This window comes from Mastacembelus armatus, chromosome 19 (genome assembly GCF_900324485.2).
Source record: "Mastacembelus armatus chromosome 19, fMasArm1.2, whole genome shotgun sequence".
Classification (NCBI taxonomy): domain Eukaryota; kingdom Metazoa; phylum Chordata; class Actinopteri; order Synbranchiformes; family Mastacembelidae; genus Mastacembelus; species Mastacembelus armatus.
In genome coordinates this window covers 7123159-7148375 of record NC_046651.1, presented here as the reverse complement: position 1 = coordinate 7148375, position 25217 = coordinate 7123159, and the positions used below count along the sequence as shown (strand labels likewise).

Below are 25217 nucleotides of genomic sequence, written 5' to 3'. Positions count from 1 at the left end.
TAGATTAAAATTTTAAAGTAAAAGCATGCCATTAAATCTTAAATTAATAGTGTAGAATAGGTGGTAAAAGCAGTATTTTGAAAAATGGATCCTGATGTGATATAAAAGCCTACTGGTGTGTTAACATGCAAGTAATGTTTCAGTTCATAAGGGACCAGGCCCCACACTCCTGCTATAACGTACATTTACAGTGAATAATCTATTTATTCTATGTTTTCTATTTAAGAACATGCAAATAAGTATAAATAGAGTGGTTGTCTTCAGAAAAGTAATAAAGAGACAATAAAGTCTAACAGTTGGATATCATACTATCATAAATGTTGCAAACTCGCTTAAAGAACATTTGTATACGTATATATTGTGTATTTATGTTGTGTACTTTAAACCCTTTTGAGAACAGACCTAAAACATGCCTAAATATCACTGCGGGCCTGTTGTTGCGGTGCCATTTCAAAACGTTGCGAAACCGTCGCTTCCGCTTTCCCGGAGCGGCCGCCGGGAACGCGCAGGCGGTCTTGAACGTGCCCTGCTGTCGCTGTGCAGCGGAGCAAACATCGTTTCGACGACGTCGGTATGAAATGGCAGAAACTGCCTGTGCTTGTGTCGCGGAAGCACAAAATCTAGATTACGCTGAAGCTAACGTTACACATGTGTTTTGCGGTGATCCCGGCCTGCTAGTGTGAGGGAAACGAGAGTGTATCCGGAGGAAAAGAGGGATTAAAGAGCTGTTTTTCACCAGAAAAAGAAAAAAAAACGTCCGGGTTGTGTCTCCAGCAGGCAGCGGACGGCGACTGCGGGTCGACACTGTCGGAATCAACCGGAGAGGGGTAAGCTTGAATTGTGGATTTGCTTTTTTCTCTGTTGGACCCTTTTGGCGTGTTATTATCGCCAGCTGGGGGGATGGGACCGGCTACATTTGGGTGACACCAGTTACAGCGAGTCTGTTCCTCCAACATACATGGTGTCCAGCCCAGCAGGCAGGACTGGTCTGGCCTAACTAGTCCGAGGCAGCCAGACCGAGCAGCTGTAACCTGTATCCGTGCTACACACTTTAGCTCTGCTTACAGTATAAACTGTGGACCTCCGTCAGGGAGCAGGTGACCTCCGGGCTGTGCTCACCTTGGACATTAACATCCTCCATGCAAACCGAGGTCACTTATTGGCGCCGTTAAATACACGCTGTATTCCCTCATATTTACTGCTGTATCATATATCTGTATACCATATGTCTCTCTGATCATTCAGTGACAGCACCGAGCAAAGGCTATATCAGTGTTTGGCTGTATGTAGGATTTCTATGTTCTTTATTGATGCTACAGGCTTATTCACCTGCACAGTGAAAGCTGGGATGTGAATACCTTTACTGGGTAGTTGGATAATGCAGCTTGATTTGTCTTTATTGGAGCAATCAAATAAACAGGTAACAGTCTCTACCTTCATCATCAAGGCCATTATCAGTTTGGTAATCCTGATTAATAAATCCCGGTTTATCAGAATTGTCTGATCAAAGGTGGCTTATGCTGAACATTGTCATTGAGTGCATATTGTGTGTGTGTGTGTGTGTGTGTGCGTGTGCGTGTGCGCGCGCGCGCGCGCGTGCGTGTGTAGTGCATGTATTTTGGTTGTACTCCCTGTCTACGTGTTCCCGTAGTCATATCTGTAACTCCTAGACTGCACTGCACATTGCTAGCGAGATTTTCTAAACAACCTGCCAAGAGAACAGCAGCGGTCAGCCAAAAGCACCAAGAAATCTGATTCCTGCACCAAAAGCTAAAGGTGGCCTGCAGAGACGGGATTATGAACCCTGGCTAACACAGGATGAGCCCACATTGATATCTGGAGCTCCTGTTGCTTGATAGTTATAAGATATTGGGGCTTATAGATTATGAATATTATTTACTCTTCACTCTTTGTAGCACAGGCCTCATCAATGTCACATTTGGCTGTTCATTTATTAATCACTTCCTGTTGAAAACCCATGTCACTCTTTGTATGTAAACACGTTAGCAAGTCAGGTGTAAATGATGCTGATTTGCCTTAGTAGGTGGAGCTGTTACTTGTTATAATAACTACTCTAACCTAGTAGCCGAAACCATCCCTGACAGAGTTGCGTGAAAGAGCATATCACAGTTTAAACAGTCACGGGTGAGAGCAAAGGCAGTTGCTTTTAGAACGAATCGCCAATCTCTTGTGACGTTTCACACCTTTGGCTCACCCTTTTTCATGAAAGATGTGATGTTTTATCTGCTGCTTTTTTTTTTTATTTCTTCTTGTGCAAATATGTTATCACACAACTTATTGTGGTGATTTCCAAGCACAAATGAATATTTGCGATCCCTGGTAGGAGATCCAGAAACTAACGAATGTCCTTCAGTGTTTGTTGTGGGGATGTTTCACTGAGAGCCTCAGAATGTGCTGCAGCAAATGGGTCTTATTACTGATATGTCAGACTGAGACCTTCAAGCAATGCACTTATAAATATATATCCATCCATTATCTATACCCACTTATTCCTAACCAGGGTCACATGGATCTGCTGGAGCCTATCCCAGCTCTCTTTGGGTGAAAGGCAGGGGTACACCCTGGACAGGTCACCAGTCCATCACATGGCCAACAATATATCGACATTTCAAATTTTCTTATCAATTTAATTTACTCTCAATTGAATTTCATATTGTTTATATCGCCCAGCCCTACCAATTGGGTTAAATGTATATAATATTATAAAATATGGCCACACTTTTGTCGGGTTGGCGCTGATTATAGCAGAGCATGTGAGATGCAATTTGTGCGAGTGACACATTCTGTAGTGGTTAAGGCCCTTGGTTAGTGGTGACAAAAGGTACCTAAACAGCCAATTGTATGTCTGAATGTACAACATTCTTTCAATAACAGAACTGAGCACACACACAGTTTTTATTGTTGTTTTACTTTTGCTATATGTAACTATTTGTGATGGTAGAAGATGATGTTGTTCAGTGTCTGTATTGGTATGAAGGTTTGGCACATAATGCACCGTCGTGGGCTCTTATCAGGTGCTGGTACTTTAGCTGAATGTGAATGGGGTAAAGATAAAATCAAGATGTCCTAAATAGCTAGTGGATTCAATCAGGCTCTTACATGGATAATTCACTCACCTCACTGATATTTGCAGGAATATTAATGGTAAAGTCACATTGAAACAGAACAGACCTGTAAAAGCTAGTGAAAGACAGATTCACTCCCAGGAGAGATGGTGTTGTGGAGAGCTGTGGGGGATGAGGGTAGTGTCAATTTAGACAGGACTGCCAAAGTGAATGTGTCTTCATCTGTACAAAAGCCACATTTGACACTTTCTGACACAGTTTTCTTTTTCTCTCTGGCTCTCTTATTTTGCTTTTACAGTTTTTCCACTGTAGAGCATAAGGTGATGCCAGTTTCAACTGTGATCCTTCAGTCTGTATGTTGCAGCAAGGGTTTTTCTAAGAGATAGTCAAGAGATCAGGCTGACCTTTCAGCCACGGAAGAGTGAAGTGGTCAGATAGATAAAATGTAGCTGTAGTCAAAATGCAGAGCCAACGCCATTCATATGTTCAGTCCTTTATTTGTGTGTAGCCCTGGGTGGATAACAAATTGTGATGGAGGGGGGCACACACTCACTATTATCAGCCTCTTAACAGTTGAATTGTACTGACAGCCTGACACACTTTGTCATATTGCTCAGGCCCATTTTCACACATGGCCACAGATCCGACAGTATCACAGAAACCTTGACGTGTGCTGCTCTGTGTTCACATGGGACATTAAATTATGTCAGATCAACTGAAATCTAACATCACTTTAGACATTTTCTCTAGTAATTGATTGAATTACATGTGCTTGCTTGTGCAAGTGATTACAAAATAGAGGTGTAGGTCATTTTCATTGAACTGTACCCGTCTGTTTAGTCAATTTAGTTCATTAAGGTCAGGAATATGATGCTTCAATCAACTTTCCAGATCTCAACCTGAGTCTTGGGTATCTGCCAATGCAAGTTCAATCTGATACTTCAGGTTATGCAGTGTTGGAACTGCTAGAGATGTTGGAACTACAGAAACACATTGAACAGCTGTGTAACAGAGTGAAGGGTCTTGTCTCATTAATGATCTTTAGCACAGACACAGAATTAATCTTAACTGATATGACCAGCTGACTGAAACAAGAAGCTGTTTGCTGAAAAGAGGTTTGAACTTGGAAAATCAGAGTTGTATTCAGGATCACTGGTACCCTCAAATGATTTACACACTTTTAACTCTCACTTTCATAAGCAACAAAATGGCGTGGTTGGTTTTAGTAAAGGACAGCAGTCCCACACCACTAGCAGGCTGAGATAGTCTTAATAAATACACTGCAGCAGCAACAACTCTTACGTTATGCATTGAGGTTTAAAAGCTGTAAATAAGGAACTGCCAAAGAAAATGGCTTTTTCTTTCTAGTCACCTGTGTGACCACCTGTTGAGCCCATCAGTGTAGTATAGTGGCACAGCTTGGTAAAGAGTGAATTTGTTACTGGCAGCACAGCAAATTGTCATTTCACCAGCAAATATGCATCAATTTTCTTACAAATTTCTTTTGTACCAGGTTTTTTGGCCTTGAAGTCAGTCCACAAAAGCTATGAGAATCAATGAAGAGTGTTAGTGAAGGAAAGGAAGAAGGTACCATGTTACATCACTGAATAAAAAATGACTTTGTCTGAATTTATTCAGTATCTTTAATTCTATAGAAAGGTCATATGTAGATTTAATTCCATTTATTTTTTCCCCAAACACTTGGCGGTACGTCTCTTGCTGTCAGATAAAATAACTGAGTTAAAGCTCTTGTGTGAACCTTTTATTCATCCCTGTACCTCTGCACTGCCTGGACTGCAGATTGTTGACAGGGTTGTCTAGCAGGAGAGAGAAAGCTATGAGATCACAGTCAAAGAGAATAAGTCTGGAGAGAGGAGACAAAGATGAGGAGGAACATTGGGTGAGGTGGCATGAATTTCTTAAATATAAACATTGCTTTCCTGGGGTCTTAGTCTTCTCTTGATTTTAGACACTTGGTTACATTTTCCTGTCTATCCAACATAATGTCACAGTTCTGTCTTGTCACCAGTAAGTGTATCTCTGCACATAAATGTCTTTGAGTAGAGTATGAACTTCTTCTCGAATTTCAACTGTACCTGGTTTCTGAATTGAATCTGAGGTAATTGTGGTGGTTGTGATTACAGCCCTATAAAACAAGACCCAAGGAGACAAGAAGATCTAAAGAACAGCAATCAAGGAAAGAAGGATGAGTGTAGTGGCGAGGAAAGCAAAGAGAGGGAAAGACTAACTGATACTGAAAGGCTGGGGGTGGGCTCACAGTAGTCAGAGAAATCCAGAGGTTGGGTTGTGGTCCGTGGAACGTACAGCTATCACCACAAAGCTGACCTCCTCAGCACAATGTTCCAAATTCCTCTAATGATTTTGTCATCTTCATACCAACACAAAAGCCCACTTCCTGCTTCCTCTCTGTGTTTCTCTGCCTGGGTCATCACTGTCTTGCTCTGACCTTGTTGTTTTGTATAGTCTGTACACAGCTCCTCTGAAATACACCATGACTGGTCTGATTTCCTGGTAATAAAGAGCTCCTTCATTATTGAATCCAGACTTTAATTGGGTTGAAGAGAAAATACCATAGCACAGATTAGCATGTCTGCACTGTGGTGGGGTTAATCACTATCAGTAACTCGACAGGTCTATTTAAGGATAGAATAAATAAAACTTTACTTTAATTACATATGGGCCCTACATAATAGCTAATAGTTTCTAATGGGTGAAGCAGTAAGCTGTTTCTAGGCCAGCTGATGAGTCAGAAGCCAGCAGTGTGTGGCTTTTTTTATTTTTACAGTCTGAGCAGTTTGAATACCTAGTTACCATCCAAATTTAGTGCAAACCTTATGCACAATTCAAAATTTCATGTTAAAACAGGAGGATGGAGAAATACTTAGTTGCTGTGAGCTGTGAACTTGGCTTTGAAACCGGAACCATAAAGGCAGGACCTGTTTGCCTGTGCCTGTAAATCTTAGATTCATTGTTTGTTCTGATGATGCTCTGCAGGTCTTGAGAGGAGAGCTCCCTTTGGATGCCCAGTCACAGTGTTTGTCCAAGGCTTCACCATGAACCGGAACAAGCGTGAAAAGGAGTACTACAGTATAGATGTGGGAGATTCAACTTTCATGGTTTTAAAACGTTACCAGAACCTCAGACCCATCGGATCTGGAGCACAAGGCATTGTCTGGTGAGTGAAAGGAAAATGCTGTACTCAAGGCCCACTTATCCATTTATTATCTTTTCTGGCACTTTCAACTGTATCTCCTAGTCAACATCTGCAGATGGTGTTTGCTCAGTTGCCATGGACATAGTTTGTATGATAAACAGCAACGTTGCTCAATTGCTGAATATAGAAAAATATTGGAATTTGTCTGGATTAAATGAATCATCATAAATCAAACGGAATTGAGATTAAAATGACTCAATTCAAGACTTTGGGAATAGAAATCAAATTAGGATCAGTGTCAATATCCAGCTCTACTAGAAAAGATGATGGCAACAACTTGACAGCATGAAGAGCTTTGTTTTGCTATTGTTAAGGTCATATATGATGTGTAACTGTTATAATGATGTTTTTTATTCTTTCTTCACCATAGTTCAGCATATGACCACAATTTGGAGAGGAACGTCGCCATCAAGAAGCTGAGTCGGCCCTTTCAGAATCAAACTCACGCAAAACGGGCCTACCGAGAACTGGTGCTCATGAAATGTGTCAACCACAAGAACGTAAGAGCTCAACTTTTCTCTTGTTTTCTGTCCTTTTTGCATGTTTTTCTTGTGTTTCAGTCTATCACATTTATCATTAGAGATTTTTAGCTGTGACACCTTTACTGTCAAATAACTAGGTTTCTTACTGGTAAATCTGGCTCTAAACAAGTCAGTCAACAATGACTGACAAGTAATGAACAAGTATACAGGAAACGGCTGCATTTATTTTTCTACATCACATCGATCATTGTTTTTGGCCCTGTGTTTGATTGTACTGATTAAAGCACTGTAAAGGATTATGCTGATATGTGGTCATTATTGTTATTCAGATACTTTCAGAGTCAGATAATTAAATAATCTGTTACACTTGCATAAAAATGTCATTCTCTATTGCTGAGTCACTGTCTGATTGATGGGTGATTTTGAAAAAAGCACTGTGCTTTGCCATGATGCTTCTCTGCGGTGCCATGTTTTTTCTTCAGTATTTTGAATTAAGAGAGTGTATTGTTGTTACTCATTATTGATGCACAGGCTGCTGCAGTCTGAGCCTTTCAGACCAACAGTTGGCTCTGCTGGTTCAGCAATGCAGAGCTGGAGATGTTGTCATTCATTGCAGCCCTTCATCTCCCAACCACACTCGCGAAGTAATAACTGTTCCTTTTCCTTGGCAGATAATCGGCTTATTAAATGTATTCACACCACAGAAGACATTGGAAGAATTCCAAGATGTGTGAGTATTACCAAGCTGAATATCTTTTCAGTGTGTTTGTAAAATCAATACAGGGTACGGCATGCTGGGAGACTTAGATGATCTTTTCTGACTTTAAGGGGGTTGTGCAGCTGGATCTCTGGTTGGTGTGTTATTCTTTTTTACAAGTGCATATTACAGGAGAGATGCATTTTCAGGAATATATGGAATTACTAATATTACAATCACCCTATGTGGATTTGTTAAATGTTAGACACATTTTACAAACTAGATTCAAACGGTGGGTGATCAGATGGGAATATTTCTGCAGAATATAGCTATGAACACTGATTAAAGTCAATTTTATTGCCATATTAAATAAAATCTGGTATCCTAACACACAAATCTATTAGGAAGATGACTAACTCTGGTGGTTCTGGTGGAGTGCAGATTGCATAGACTCTGCCAACTCTCTACTATCTAAGTCCTGTGTCTTTTAGTACCCTACCATTAATCACTTTACCATTTCTGCAGAGTCTGCCTTTAGTAAGAGCTTGGTCTTCAATGTCCTGGCTGCTTTTCAAAGCCGACAAGATGTCCCTGTGAGTGGGAACTGGCTCTAGGATGACTTAGAGGGGCATACTAGACTGAGATGTGGGGGAAGTGATGGTCTTTGCAGAGTACGACAGGAACAAACATGATTAATACCATCCTCTTGAAGCTCTTTATTTATGTATGTATGTGTGTCTGAGAGTTTGTGTGTTTGCACTGCTGTGTCTGCCTGATTGGAGCTAAAAAGGAAACTGGACAAATCATAGCCAGCGGGTTGCAGGGCGAACATACGGAGGATGAAGAAGAACACTCCATTTGCCTGTGTTTGTAGACTTGAATGCAAAGTTGTATTACCGCATGCACAACAGAAACATGGATTTCAGCATTTGTGCATTTGAACTCAACCTTAAACAAAAAACATTATTTGACAGTGTCACCTATCAATTTTCCCTCTACTACCTATGATATTAACATGGAATGTATACAGTTATTGTGCTAATTTTTACACCATAAACATCTGTCAGAACTTCCTCACATTTTGCAGGAGGTTTGAAGGCACTGATGATGCCACAGCTGCCAGATAAAATAATGTCAACACTCTTATGAAGAGGAAAACTCTTACTGTCATTTCTAAATGCCATGCAAAACAAGTCCTGTGTGGGTGAGGAAATAACAGACCATAATGTAGCTTCACATTAATTTTTGCTTCTAGTTAATATAGCTAAGATTCACTAATGTTTTCCTTATTTTGATTTCCAAGAAACCTGAACCAAACTACTAAGCATAACTAGTAAATGATTATTTACTTTAGACAAGTCAGTTACAAGTCACAATAATGTGTATTGTCACATAAAAATATGCTACATCATATGTGAAATAAATGCCTGTTATTCAAAGATGTTTGTGTATTGTTAGAATGCAATGTGCATTGTGTGTGATATTATTAACCTCTGTGGTTGGCCTGCAGGTATCTAGTGATGGAGCTGATGGATGCCAACCTGTGTCAGGTGATCCAGATGGAGCTGGACCACGAGAGGCTCTCCTACCTGCTCTACCAGATGCTGTGTGGAATTAAACACCTGCACTCTGCTGGCATCATTCACAGGGTGAGACACACTCATCTACATACATAGTGTACCCACAAAACAGTCTGCATAGGTCAACTCCATATAGGATGTCCAGACTTTAAGCTGTGATCGCACACAAGCATAAGATAAGATAATTAAAGATTTATTAGTCCCACAACTGGGAAATTTGGAATGTTACAGCAGTAATAGAAACAAAATATATAAAATACAATAAATCTATAAAAATAGAAATCAAGTGTTGTGCTCCGGTATATTAAATACTTTTACAGTTTTTACAATCTGTAGGTGTGGGAGGTCAGCTAGGGGTGGGAGTGTTGGGCCTGCAGGCAGCAGTGCTGGTTGTATAGCCTAACAGCAGAAGGAAGGAAGGACCTGCACTTTATCACATGCTTAGGGTGAAGCAGTCTGGCACTGACAGAACTGCCCAGTGCTGTCAAGAGTCTCATACATATTGTGAAAGTCCTTCTCCAGCAGGGACGTTAGCTTGACTAATATTTTCCTGTCTCTCACTACCTGCAACTGGGTTGACGGGACTTCCCAGGAGAAAGCTGGACATCCTGATCCTCTTATCAAGTCTCTTCAAATCTGCAGTTAAACCAATAAATAGTGGTGAGGGAAGCGAAGTGAACCCTTTGAATTTATATCTGCATTTGTGTATCAACAAGTACAATCTGTTTGAACACAGTCTTTGGAACACGTAAATCATTCTCTTATTCTTGTCCATATTGAGCACATAATTCAAAGTTGACAGTGTAGGCTGGTATAGGTATGTGAGCCTGTAGGCTAATGACATCAACAAAAGATTATTGGAATCAGAAGTTGGCAAACTGTAGACTGGTCAGTAAAACCAGATTAGGCTGACTTGAGCAATGTTACTCAAAAGAGAGCCTCCAAGACTTATAATCAATAATTAATTTGCATAAATCTGGAAAGGTTAAAGTAATCTCAACAGATCTCAACATTTATTATGCCAGAGGCAAACAGAAATTTTGATGGGTGCTTACAATAAAGACATGTTTATAATTGCCTGTGTGTTATTAGCTTAAGCTTTTTGTTTGTCTGTACTTGTGAAGAAAACTAGGTCATTCCAAATGGGGTTCACACACTTTTTCTTGCAACTGTACAGCTGTAAATAAATGTTTTTGAATCAGCAGCCCTGGAGAGGACAACAGCAAATGGGAAGGCTGCCGGCCCTCATATGATAATAAGATTAAGCAGAATTTCTAATGTGGCTTGCAGCTATTATCCAGGAAGATATTAAAGATGGCACTGAAAAGCCAGTTTATGCAAACAAACCATGTATACTATAGCTGCATCTTCATAGTTTGTCATTAGCTTAAAAAGTGACCAAAATAGTATCAGGATAGTTGGTAACCGTTTTGTTATTAACCAACTAATTGATTGTTTCAGCTATGTCACATGTTATTTGATGAGCTGTTTTCTACTGTTTTATGTTAATCTGAGCTGCAAGTGATAGCCATATATTTACTGTGGAAGCTTGAGGAATATCAGTCTTCTCACCTAAGTCTGAAGTGAACAAGTGTATTTCCCCAAATGTTGAGCTATGGTATTTAAGTTATTTGGAGTTGGCAGAATATCATATGATATTGATACTTTAGCATTATATGCAAGATATTCCCAGCCAAACATATGCAGGCTGCTGTGCAGGCAGAGATGATGTACAGGTTATAGTGAAACACACACGGATGTACGCACGCTCACATGCTCACATTCACCTTGAAAAAACAGTCACAGGAGACACATACACACCCTGAAGCACCAGCAGTAATACACAAAGTACACACACTAACACAAAGTGACGGCACACTGTCAGTCACCCTCAGTGAAAGACGCAGTAGTAGATTAGCAGAGCTCCTCTTGCTCTGCCAGCCAGAACTAATTGAGCCACAGGCGGAGCTAAGTAGCCTCGCTCGCATCGGCACGGCTCAGCACGCAAAGCTTTCATAGGGTGAACAGATGCAATATGAGTCATGGATAACCAAAGACTCGGCTCCCTTGTTTTTGTGAGATTTGTATTTATAATGAACCCTCTCTGTTCCTCTGTAGATACTCTGGACTGCAAAGCTCTCATTCTATAGAATATGTTTTCCTACCTGTCACAGCAGTCAAGTATTTTGGTGCGCAAAAACAGTTCAGTGGTTTCATTGTCAGGAAGTGATGTTAATGACTATGATTATAAGGGGATGCACCTTTAGCACATTCCAGAGGTTTTCATGGAGGTTTTTGGGCACTTCTGCAGGTGTTGTTATAGTGGTCTGTGCAGAGTTCTCCAGTTGATGGTTGCTATGTAAATTATGCTGAGTACCAATTAGTAAACCCTGTTGTGGCTGGCAAATTAGTTATTCTACAATTATTCAACTGGAAAATAGCCAATTGTACATAATAGCTGTTGGCAATGAGCTGTATTTATGATAGGATGCTGTACAGGTTGGAAATTTGAAGAACAAGAGAGATAATAGGTTTGCTTCTCAGCATTAGCTTCATCAGAGAGGAAAACACTCAGTCAAAACATTCAAGTCCTTTTTGTCATTCGATGGGGAATGAAAACTTGAAAAGAGACTGTCGGCAACATGCATTAAACTATAGCTCTTATTTCTTGATGAAAGCTTGGGTGTCTCCCTGTAGGTGTTTGGTGATTGGCACTACTGTAAAAACACTCAATTCAGGGAAAAGTTAAAATAAAATAAAACACTGGACCAAGACATTCAGGGCATGTGCGTTGACTGTGATAAAACAGCTCTGCTGGTATTTGTTTTTCATTCTGGGCATTAATGAGTGATGGTTTCTTCTAGTTTCTAATCTCAAGTTTTGGATTTTGAAACTTCACATCAGCCAATGTAATGTCTTCCACAAAGTTTCATCTACCAAACATTATTTTCAATGGTTAGAGGAGGGAGAGCTGGAAATGTATGACGAAAGAGCATAATATTATTGTATCATAATGCAATTGTACATTCTCAGTCTAAACCAGGTTTGTAACTTTCTGTGTTGGGATTTTGAACAGGACCTGAAGCCCAGTAACATTGTGGTGAAGTCTGACTGCACTCTAAAGATCCTGGACTTTGGGTTGGCCAGGACTGCTGCCACTGGCCTCCTCATGACGCCCTACGTGGTGACCCGTTACTACCGTGCCCCTGAAGTCATCCTTGGCATGGGCTATCAGGCCAACGGTAGGTGGAGGCGGTGGCTTCTTGACAGTGATTTGCCAATGAGGAGCTGCTGTCTGTCCTGCTGCATGGCCCTCCCCCCGAGATAATTTTTTCTCTGCAGCACCTCTTGAGCACACACTCACAAACACACTTTCCCTGTTCCCGTAAAGGTCACACTCAGGGGGGAAGTTGGCATGTTGGGCATCGGTGCTTTGTGGGAAACTTCCTCTCTGATGACTCCAGTGCCCAGCAGTGCTTTCGCATGTGTTTGATGTTTTATTAAGAGGTTGCCCGTCCTGAGCTCGGTACAGCCTGGTTAAAAAAAAATGCCATTATGAATACAAGCACTTGTGCATGTTTGAAGAGTTTCACTGGCCGCTATTGCTTGGAACATTATCACAGTTTCTGCAAGACAGCCTTTGAGGAGTAGTGCAACAATTTGGAAAATAAGCTTAGTATTAGATGGGAAGATTGATACAACAGAAGTTTACTGGATATGAAGCTAGAGGCAGGCGATGCTTACCTCAGCTTAGTATTGGTAGTAAGAAAAAAGGGCTAGCCTGGCTAGCTTTTTACCCCTTCTTCCACTCTTTATGCTAAGCTAAGATCACCACCTTAGAGCAGGTGCACTCCCTTCACATTTAGCATACAGACATAAGTGGTAATCAGTTTCCACCAACCTCTCTGCAGGATACCTCTCTGCAGGATAGCTAATTTTCCAAACTGTTTCCAAACTATTCTTTGGAATAGAGCCAGGAATGGGTCTTCATAGTAAGACTAGGTATAATTAAAGTCAGAAACATTAAGTAAATCCACTTCTCTGGATTTAAAAGTACTCAGGGTAAAAAGAAAAATCCCCTTCATGCAGGTGTTTGATTAAAACAAAACCAAGGAGAGTCTTATAAATACTAATACTATCTCAACCTTAGTTCTTCTGAACAAAAACCCTAAATTTTCCTGCTGACTTGTTGCATTTTTTTGCTTATTTTCTTCTCCCTCCTTTTATGCTGCGCATATGTAGTGGATATTTGGGCTGTGGGCTGCATTATGGCAGAAATGGTTCGCCACAAAATCCTTTTTCCAGGAAGGGATTGTATCCTTGAGCTGCTTGCAGCAGTGTCTGACATTATTTGTGAAATACACTCAATGCAACAAATCTTTTCAGACGATTATTTTTTTCCCCCTGATGGATTACGCTGATTATATCCTGTGAGCAACTATAGAAATTCTATTTCTTGGATACCTTGACTTGCTATCACCCACCTGCTCTTTCTACGTACACACAAATCACTTCTTCTTCACTCACCTTAGCAGCACTGGTGCTTCAAGCACCATTAAAGTGACATGAAAAGCCCAAAATAGAATTGAATAGTTTGCTCTTTCATAGCTGAGAACTGAACTGTAGAAATACCCTCTCCTATCCTCAGACTGTTTTCCATGTGTCTATGTAGATGCAATAGCAGCAGACACACAAATGGATGAATATTAGGATTATATCCAGAATAAAACACAGTATAAATTGGTGACAAACACTTGTGACTTTTAATCACGTCAAAATATATAATCATTTCTCGCCCTGTTGATCAGTATTCCAGTTTATCACATATGGCATGTATTGCAGTCAGGATAAAGAGGGTACTGAAATACATTTCACCTGAAAATATTTTCAGAAGACCTTTAGAGTCAGTGTCGCACTTTTTAAAGCTGCACCTGAAGTAGCAATAGCATGAATACCTTTTTGTTGAATAGTAAAATTGGTGTTCTTAAAGAATATTCAGCACATACAGTTTGTGCTAGCCAAAACAATATCTTTGCTTAGCCTTGTGGAACACTGACCCAGGTTTGAGAAAGCATTTAGCTGCATGCAGTTCATTGTTGCCATGCATCACATCACCTAGCATGCACATTATGTTTTCTTTATTTTCTTATGATTTGTGTTTGTTTTTTGGTTTGTGTCTCAGTCCTGCATGCTAATTCGGTGGTTGTCATTTCATTTTTCAGTTGATGTCTGGTCTGTTGGCTGCATCATGGCTGAAATGGTCCGGGGTAGTGTGTTGTTTCCAGGCACTGATCGTATCCTTAAGCTGAACATTCATCCAAAGCCCCAAATGCTGTCTCATCCCATCCTTTGTGTAATATCTTGGTCATATCTCTCCACACAGCAGGAGGCCAGAAGTCATTTATCCCAACGGACAAGGAGAGTAGTAGCTCGACCTGCCTTTACTTAGTCCAGTTCGGATGAAGCCAAAGTGTTGGCATTTCTGTCTTTCAGTGGATTAGTTGAGAAGGTTTTTAAAATTTTTTCCCTATTGACATTTTAACTCCCAATAGTAGATAAAACATTAATGATGGCTCTTTTCAGTTTTACTGTCCCTGCTGTGCCAGTGAGTCTGCATGCACATCCATGATACTGATGGAACTGGTAAACCCAAATGTAGTGCAGCTGTCATAAATGTCCTTTATTACATGTCATGTGTGAAAACAGTCTATTGTGCAATTTGAAAAGTAGTTTCTAAGTAGTTGCTTATATTAAGAGGAGACCAGTTGGTTCACATTTTTCTGAAGCTGATTGCTAGTTGAACAATTACCACAATACACTAATTAGAATAAGTGCTTCTTTTTAATGAGTTTATAATTTTGGTTATTTTTCTCAAATATTATTGACAGCCCTTAAAAACAGGAATAATGCTGCTTCTGTCCTAACAATTAGACATACTGACACCTTGCCTCTTTTTTATTGTCTCACCCTTTTCATATTAATGATTGTGTTACACACAGAGGTTATTTTGCTTTAACCAGTCAGCAACAAATGACATATGCCCTACTGATTTAGTTTTCAGTGGATGCAGTAGTTAGTTTTTCCAGTTGATTGAAGAAGAATGGCCATTTAAGACTTTTCTGTCACCATCTTGGCACCATAAGGTGGACCTATTTAGCCAGGTTGTTTTTCCCAACCAGACCAGGCTTCTTCTCCTTGTCCATTGGTTGTTAGGGATGAACAAAGATGAAAACAAGAATTTCTGAACGTGTCCTCGAAGTAGATCTGTGTATATCTATATTTATGAGTTTTTGTCTTTCAGAAAAAAGTCATACATGTTTTTGGCAATTGCATTGTTTCATATGAGCATCATTTATCATGTAGTGCTGTGTAGTACTGATGTTTGAAATACTTTTTTGCATAGAATGTGTGTCCTATTCAGTACGTCCTGACTGCTTCCTACAGGATCGACATATGAATGATATTTAAACTATCAGTACTTGTCATAACGTTTCACCAGACTTCCTGAAAATTCAATTTTTCCCCCAACTTGGTCCAGTCACCAGTCTCTGCCAGGAAAAGTGCTCAGTCTCCACCCTCTAAGCATCTTAGCATTTACAGCAAAGGTAACAGTCTGCTGTGTCTTTTTGACATCCCATGTCCAGAGCCAGATTTTACATTTTCATTTCTTTTGCATATATAGTGTTAAGTATTGAGGTGGGTGCAGGATGAAAGGAGGCATAGGACCCAAGTGCATGACACTTTTTTATTATGCCTGAATCCACCAGGCTCTAGCACTGACACACAACGCTACCTCCGCCATACAGCATACAAATAAAGTTTCTCCTCTCAGTGACATGCACAAACAAATGCTAACTAGTCACAACTAATGCTCCAACAAAGAAACAAAGGGAATGAGGACATGTGGGGCTAACAGAACACAGAGTGAAACTGGTTAAAGGTGATTAACCTAAAACTACTGAGGACTGAGAATGGAAGACAGGAACTAAGTATCAAAATAAGAATCCTCAGTGGAAGTCCCAGAGACGGTCATAACATACACTTACAGTACATGAGTGTGTTAGGACCATGTATAGTGCAGTGCAACACATGCCAGCTCCAGATGGCTTTCTTTTATTATTTATCACTTTATCAATATTCCACACCAGCTCTGAAATGTCTATTCCTTTTGTCCAAACCCAGCCCAGTGTTTTTCTTAATACTGTAACCTTAAGATATCGATCAGTGGAATAAGGTGATCGAGCAGCTGGGGACACCGTCTCAAGAGTTCCTGATGAAGCTCAACCAGTCAGTGAGGACTTACGTGGAGAACCGGCCACGTTATGCTGGCTACAGCTTTGAGAAGCTCTTCCCTGATGTACTGTTTCCTGCAGACTCTGAACACAACAAACTGAAAGGTAAAGATGCATTTGTTTTCCCTATGACCACGACCTAAGTCATCTTGCAAAGGTGTGCTGAAGCCCAGGGAGATCAGTGTGTTCATGTTACTGTTCATATTACTACTATTATAACGTCAGCAAAATTCTGTTTTATAGCAGGTTCCTTTTTTTTTAATGGAGAACTGAATTGATATAATGGGTCTGTTGTTGCTCAGTGAGTACAGATCCAAACACTTAAAAAGCAGAATTAAGAACTTTTCTTCCAGATAGCTTCTATTTTTGCAAACTTACAAACATCTTCTAGCACGAGCGCGAAAGTGACAAAACAGTTTTCATTTCTGCCTTACATTAATCTTTTTATTATGAAACCTGACAGCTCAGGACTAAGTTGTTAAGCATGAAGAGGAATTGACCTCAAGCGTATCTTCACGTGTAAATGGAGAGAAATTGACAAGAACATTCACAGCAGGCACCGCAGAGCTGTTGGAAATGTTGCAAGAAAAAAAAAAAAAGCTCAGCCTTTTCTGCCCTCATTAATTTACCCAGACAGGAATATATTGCAAAAGTGTTCTTCTGATAACTGCATGTGTCGGGTTTGCGTAGCTGGCTCTGAAAACTTTGATAGCTCACACTGGAAAATCTTTACACAAAGCACATGAGAACCAAGGTGGATGTCCTTGACAAACCAATATACAGACACATGACATTGAATGTTTTTGATTTGTTTTTTCTTGATCCCAAAAGGTTTCAGTAGTTGGATGTGATAATTAGTCGGTACCCTTGTATCTTGCAGATACAAGCAAGTACACAAGACACACAAGTACACAGCAGGTTTGTTAGGCATCAAGGATGCACATGCTGATTTTTGGTGAGAAACACAGTTTGAAGAGATTTCCTTGCTACCCCAATCTGTCAAATGAAACATTCTCTTCCCTGCTGCAGAAATACTCCATCCATTTGTACTCCCATCCATCACATTAATGGAGCTAGATACTCCCAACAAATTAAGAATGGAAATCTGTTTAGTTGAAAGCTAAACAACCAGTCTTGCCTCATTTTCTGCCACCCTTTCTTTCCAGCGAGCCAAGCCCGAGACCTACTATCCAAGATGCTGGTAATAGATGCTTCAAAACGGATCTCGGTGGACGAGGCACTCCAGCATCCTTATATCAATGTGTGGTACGACCCAACTGAAGTGGAAGCTGTAAGTACACGTTAATAATTAATTAGTTTTTTGTTTTGTTTTTTTTTCTTTAAAGCTTCAAATAATTTTTCTATAATTCATATATTCATGACTAAATAAGAGGCACAAAATGTTGACCTGCATTATCATCATAGTGTGGATGGAGTTTGCTCTATAGCTGGAACAATTAGCCAATTAATTCATTAATAAATGAATTGCTCACATAAATAAGCTGACTTTAACCTTTAAGATTTGGCTGTTCATTGATAATGAAGTGAAATATGGGAACATCTGGCAAATATGTTACAAAATCTCTGATCATGTTCAGGTAAGAAATGAGTCCATGTCTCAAAAATAAGAATTTGTTCTAAAAAAAAAAAAATTCGACCCATTGTTTCCTCTTCTCTGAAAATGTTTTCCCCTGCAGTCATGTTTTATAGTTGAGACTTCATGTTTAGTGTCTTGTGCTCTGCTTGGAAACACAATGACTCAGCCAGTGCAATTAAATTTTGCCTGTGATCAGGCGGATTGGGAGATGAAGTGAATTGTTGCTCCTTTGCCTCCTCTTTTCGGTGTGGCATGAAAAGATTCCTCAGAACTGACAGTTCAGCCTTGAAAAGTGCAGATCAGTACACAGTTTCCTCTGACACTGCACAAATATATCTACTCTCAGGCTGGTTTGGCTTGGAGGAAGTTTATTTCAGCTCTGTCAGTGCCATATATTTCAGTTTAGCAGGTTGTGGTGTTTACCGAGAATCATTTGTGCAAATTAAAGGACAAAGGTTTAATGCAGCCATTTTCTATCTTACCATCATCAGCTGAGCTGAGAACTGAATTTACTTTCTCCAGTTGAATACAAGGTTATTTACTTGCTGTAGTGTCATGTTTGTTATAATGTAAACATAAAGATTTAAGCTTGTCTTCTAAGACAAAGGCTACAGGTTTCAGTGTCACCGTTTATGCGACACTAAAACCTGATCAAAAAAAGAAGAAAATAAGGACTGTTGGGGGGATAATCAAAAAGGAAATGAAAAAAAGTCAGTGTTGTACACACAAATATAATGTAATCAGTATTACATTTTGTCTAGAAGTACTGCAATTTTACTTTTCTCTCTCTGAATGCAAAGGTCATTTCCTAACTGTGATGTTTATGGACTGTATGTTTAGAATGACCATTTGGTAAAAAGACTGAAATATAGGAAACGTGTGTCTCTGTTTTTTTAAAGCCGCCACCCATGATCACAGACAAGCAGCTGGACGAGAGAGAGCACACAGTGGAGGAGTGGAAAGGTAGCAAAGATCCTCGGTTCCCTCTCTGCTCCTGTCTTTGATGCGCTGTCATCAGTACTTAGCTGTTTGCAGTGTGTTGCATAAGGTTGATCTGTTTTAACACTTTGCAGCCTGTGGGACATTTTAATCTTCATTCTGAAACCGATGAACTTGTTTTCCTCTGCATCAAATACACAGTCCAGATTTTACTCTGCACAGAACTAATGGACATGTACTCCTGCTTAGAGTCTTGTGTAAAATGCAATTACATTACAATAATGTGACAATAGTAAATTTCATGTTCCTCACTCATATTTGCTAACACTAAAATAAAGACCAGAGGAAGAGTCTAAGGGAAGATTAGACTTTAAATTTTAGACTCATCACTTCCTGTGTGAATGCATAGTATATTTCTTTTATTTTCTGTCTTCTCTAAGTTTTTATTGGCACTTACATGTGTATGGACTCATCTTACACTGCCCTCCCCCCATACTTGATAGTTTTGTCTTTTATTTATTGTAGAGTTGATATACAAAGAAGTGTTGGACTGGGAGGAAAGGACAAAGAATGGAGTTATCAGGGGACAACCAGCGTCCATAGGTTAGTGGAGTTTCTTGTGTGTCTGTTTGTGAGACTGCATGTTAAACTCAGTTTTTATGTCTTGTAGGTGGAGAACTGAACAAGATTGCCGTGTTGCTGTTACATTTATGAATTGCATGTTGTTGTTAAATAGTTTTCCTGTTAATGCAAATGTGTTATTTTCACTCTGGTGCTTTCTTCTGTATTTGGCCTAATGGAGTCACGCAGTATTCAAGCAGGAGAGTGCTTATTTCATGTTCTGCTATGACCTTATTTAGTTTTGCCATAAGCTTGTAATGTGGCTGTAGCACTGCAGATTTTGAACGTGCTTGTTTGTGTAAAAAAACAAAGCTCTAAATTTTTACAATTACATTACAATTACAAATTTTTAAGAAAAAAAGTCAAACCTGGTATGAAATTGATACAACTGTGACGTATGATACTGTGAAGTGGAAATATAAGTTGTGAAGAACAGATTAATTTTGTTAAAAAGGTCATTATGAATTGGTGTAAGTGTAAATAGTGAGGATTACTCATTTACCTGAAGGTTTATCTTGTCATTGCAGCTAATTAGGCAGAAAATAATGCATATAACACACACATCAGATATATTTATCCATACTTCATTTAGCCTTAGACCTCTTGGTATCGTCAAACTCTCGAGTCAATAAAGTATGTCTTTTCCCTTGTTAAAATTGGAATTAAAACAATTTAGAATCAGAAATACTTTATTAATCCCTTCCAGGAAATTGTTTTGTTCCTGTGGGCTATTCCACACTATATAAATCACAGTCCTGAGTACCTGTAGAGACTGACCTGCTACTTCAATTTACCTGAATAGTTCCCTCCAAAATCGACTGCTTCACTGGTGCTTTTGCGCACACACGTACACATAAGTGACATTCTTTATATTTGTTTTGATGAATTGCTTATAGCGTCTCCAATACTGGAGAATGTCATTGCATGTAACAACTCAACAGTGGTTGACACGATCTCTGAGTGAGTGCTGCTGCAGGCTTGCGTTTGATGGCTGACCACAGGCCTTTTCCTCTTTCTCATAGCACAGGTGCAACAGTGAGCAGCAGCCCTCAGCAGCACCACCAGCACCACCCCTCCACATCCTCCTCCGCCTCCGTCAATGACGTCTCCTCCATGTCCACTGACCCAACGCTGACCGACACTGACAGCAGCCTGGAGACGGCCAGCACTGCTGCTGTCGCTGCCACCGCCGCTGCTGCTATGGCCACCGGCCCCCTGGGCTGCTGCAGATGACTATCATCTACACCTCTTCCTGGTCCTGGGTTGGACCACATACCCTGGTCACCACAGAGACCTGACACTGGCTCATGGCCCTGCCCCCTACGCCTGCCTCCCTCCACCTCCTCTCTGTGCTTGTCTTCAGTAGTGTAGCAATTAGCCAGCTAGCTGTTTGAGATATTTCTGAAAGGACAGATCTTTTTTCTTTTTTTATGACAGTTAAAAGCCTTTTTTTAAAGTAGGATTTCTTTTCGTTTAAGTCCTAGCTGTAATTTATTGTGGCATTTCTTAATTTTTCAGAAACCTAAGATGATGAAAAAAGAATTTGTATAATTTCACTATGTTCCGGTTTGTATTAACCGACAGTAAGAATTTAAAGAAATATCTGTAAAATGTTTTAATGTGATCTATTTTTCTGTTGAAAGTCATTTGTTTTCACTTGTAAACTACTGCTTTTACAACTTGCCATATAAATGTAGATTGAGTTTGTACAGATTTTATGGTAGCTGTAGTTTTATCTTCGATGCGAGTTTGCAGTGAGCCACTGAAACATAAATTCATTGATTGATGTGTGGTCTCAGTACTCCCCATATCTTCTATCTCATATCATATGGATATTGGTTAAATTGCGATTTAAATATCCATTTATTTGGGCTGAGATCATTTCGATTTATTTGTAAAAAGACTTTTTGTGAGTCACTACTACTTCCTACATTGAAAAATTGAATGAAATCCTTATCAATTGCTTGTTCTTCACTTCCTGTTCAGTCAGAAAACTGAGATTTTCACTCACGAATGATTTATGGTACCTTCTATATTTAAGCTATAGGATTGATAGGCACAGTTAGGTCCCCACAAAGTCAACTTGGAACTTTTTGATGACTGTCTTCTGTATTTTTAAGTGCTTTAATGTACCTCTTTCTCTTGTTTGCAACAGGCTGTGTGACATTATGCAGCTGGAGTGGTGGTGTGTGCTGGGGAGGACTGGGTGCTCCTTCTCCACTGGCTTGCTTTGACAATGAGGTGCTGTTAACATTTCAGGACTCGATTGTTTTTCATCATGCTTCGGGAGGTTTTTCCAGACGTGGAGTTGTGTGAAGTTGTGTAGTTGGTGACGGTGTAAGTAGAATGTACTTCAGTCAAGTAGGGAATTGTGTTGTTGAGAATGCATATGAATGTGTTGATATATGCTGTTTTAAGGGATTATAGTCTGCAGCCTGATGGAATTGGTTGAAAAGATGTCGACTTCCTTCTACCATGTCCTGTTATTAGTAACGTACTTTTTGTCAAATTGGAAATGGAAGGTGTCTAAAATTTGTCCTTTGGATAGCAGCCTTTTGAATCGCATTATACTCAGCATGTTAAACAGGAGCACAAATAACCCAAGTCAAAAGAAACAAATTATTCTTCCTGTATGCAATAATAGTGTGGTTTTTGATTTTGCTTTGAAAGGAAAAGTGCCTGCTGTTTGCCATTCATTCCTGAGTACATGGGAGGAAGTGTATTGACTACGTGTTGGGTTTTATGGAATCTGGATAACAGCAGCAGAGTCCATATCAAAACAATAGTTTATGATGGGGTTGTAGTTCTCACAAATGTATTGTATATTTTTGTACTTGATTTGATTTGGATCCCTGAGTGGGAGACTGGTATCTTGCAGGGTATGAAGGTGATGACGTATGTGAGATGATTAAGCTTGTGTTTGAGTCATTTTGAAAGAAAAGGCAGTTTTATCAAGGTATTTCATCAAAGTAGAAAGAAGTGTTTCTTTGCAGTGACAGCAACCAAAATATACTTAATAGTCTTTCTTTGAGTACTGATTAAATGCAGTGGTTGTAAGAGAAAAGAAAAAAGGGAGAAGTTCATCTATTGGACTAAGTTAAAGAAGTTAAACTGAATTATTGTCAGTATTGGAGCGTGTTTACTGTTGGAAGGCAGAGTGATGCTTTAGTTACAAAGACATTTCTGAGTGCCAGAGCCAAGCAACCAGTGTTTCTGGCTAATTTTTCAAATGTAACATCATTTAACAATCATACTACCGAAAAGTATGAACTATCCACTTTGTTGTTGTCTGCTGTTATCTAGTGTAGTTGTGACACAGACTGCCATCATTTTAAAGATCATGGACATCCCAGGCATAAATGAATAAAACAAAGGAGTTGACACTTTTTTTTGATTGTAACATTTTGTTCCGCCTTGAGGTGTCATGCAGCCACTCTGCCTGCTAGAAACATTTGCAATAGGCAGAGTCTGGATATACTGTACACCATCATGGATCATGAGCAGCTGTTGTGGATGTTGACAGCAGGGATAAGATCACTGTCACCAGATTTGCCTGACCATGTATTATAAACAGTGAGTTTGTCTAAAACCTGTTTTAGTCTGTGGCATGGTGTTTTTCAGGGAAACTCAAAGCAAAGTTGGAAGGAAGATGTCTTCAGACTGTAGCATATGCTGTAGCTCTGTGCTGTGCTCTGCTTAAGCACCTTGTTATTGTTTGCTAAATATGGAATATGGCTAAACAGGCTATTCATTCAACAGCACGATTTTACAAATGCTGTGTGGTATGGCTCGCTCTCTGCTGGAAGCTCTGGACATACACCAGCCATACAGAAATCCACAACTCTGTGTGTGTGTGTGTGTCTTTCTGTCTTGTGTGATCTACTAATTAGGGTTGCGCCATAAAAACCTGAAGAATGTCTAGTAAAAGCTTTAGCGATGGCTAAATTGGTTACCAAAAATGATCCATATCACCGTGAAATCTAACTCTGTTAACTGCGCACATTGGAAGTAACCGTAGTATCAGAGCTTCAAGCAAAGTAGGGCAGACAGTAAATTAAGGTGGCAGTCCTTTACGTAGGTATTACTACATTTGATTTATATATGCATACATAAAGTAAAACTATTTCAGAATGATCAGTTTAGAGTAAGTGGGGAAATATGTCATTATTCTTTACCTAATCACTTCTGTTTGGCCAATCAGTCTCTAATGTTACTAGTGTTTTGTTATTTGAGGTGTATTGTGTTATTTTTGTGGAATTTACTTTGAAATTTAAAAAAAAAACTTTCATTAAACAGCTGTTTTTAGGTCTGTTGGTTAGCTATGTAAGAGTTAACCTTGTTCTAAATATTTAGTAACAGCTAATCTCTACATAAGAACTAGTTTGTGTGGTGCAACCCGTTATAAGTTAGCGACTCGTAAATCTCCATTTGGTAAACACTTATGTTAAACCAACTCAGTTGTGTTTGAACATACGAACAGCTGGTGCAAAAGCTTCCATTCTCTCTTCACCGCCACGAAATTTAAAGAAATGTTGTAATTGTTGAGCATTAAGGATGTGCTAACCAGTAGTAAATATGCAGCGTATTTTAATGAGTAAAAACTAGTGTTTAATCAGTGGCATAATTGTAAACAGCAATAGCAAGGAGGAAAAACAAGTCACATGGTCATTTCTCAGCACATTGATCATATTAGATAAAGAAACCTAATAAGAGAAAACACTTTGTCTAAAGTGCGCTTAATTTTCTTAGCCCAACATTTGGGGTTTTAATTGGCGTATTTTTGTTGGTTTGTTTGTTTGTCTTCTTAGGTTGTCATTGCTTTTTTTTTTTTTTTTTTTTTTCTTTTATATGACTGCGTCTCTCCAAACAATGACATTCTGATTTAAGTCAGCTTTGATGAACTACCTCAGGCTGAATTTCTGCCAGTTCTTTGCATATACTTAGTCACCTGCAGAATTAGCTATCGAAGACGTGTGAATAACAGATTCCATTATTTATTTATTTCAAAGTGTACTATTTGTCGGTTTCAACAGACTTCTAGTTTTGTACATTATGTATACTTCACCTAGAAGTAAGAGAATTGTTATATGTATTTTTTGTTCTTTCATTTTTTTTTTTTTGTTTTTGTTTTTAAACTAAATGTGCAATACCTTCAGCAACCTGTGCTAGTTGTATGTGATGGGCCTAGCCTTTGTTAGATATCCCCTGAAGGTAAAGAAAATGTTTGGTACTGTCAATCCATGTTTTTTTTTTTTTTTTTTTTTTTTTTTTTTTTTTATGAATAAGATCAATTTTGGTTTGGGACTTATGTTTATAGTCATGTTGTGTAGTCGATGTTACCCACCAAACAAATCTGCCAGCCAGAGTGTGATGGAGAGACAGAAGTGCTTTCAGTCACAACAGGGCTGACAGATGTTGATGTGGGAGGTGGTAACTTTATTAAACTCCAAAAAAGATCAGTAAATACCTGCAAGAAACCATTCTCTGTATGGTGCTGGTTTGTAATGTTTGCTAGTGAATCCAGCCATGCAAGTAGTTTTAACAGTTCCTGGATCTGTGCGTCCCCAAACCCGCAACCAACGATTAAGTGCACTACTAGAATACATGCACTGGGATCTGATGATGCCACCTCTTACAAAATACAAGACTTAAAAAATATACTGGAAATAAACAAAACATACACTTTCA

General features: G+C 39.4%; 1 protein-coding gene across 2 annotated transcripts; it reads left to right on the top strand.

Moving 5' to 3' along the window:
* The first annotated feature begins 550 nt into the window (after positions 1-550).
* Positions 551-25217, top strand: mapk8b (mitogen-activated protein kinase 8b). Of its 2 annotated transcripts, none has more exons than XM_026314840.1 (12): positions 551-827; positions 6102-6282; positions 6692-6821; positions 7475-7533; positions 9011-9149; positions 12157-12322; positions 14303-14374; positions 16295-16477; positions 17539-17663; positions 18869-18932; positions 19434-19511; positions 20557-25217. In XM_026314840.1, the coding sequence occupies exons 2-12, from the start codon at positions 6161-6163 to the stop codon at positions 20760-20762; spliced, it is 1344 nt and encodes a 447-aa protein (XP_026170625.1). In that variant the 5' UTR covers positions 551-827; positions 6102-6160; the 3' UTR covers positions 20763-25217. The 2 variants fall into 2 exon arrangements, with proteins under 2 accessions (XP_026170625.1, XP_026170626.1); XM_026314841.2 differs by having other exon boundaries at positions 20552-20716.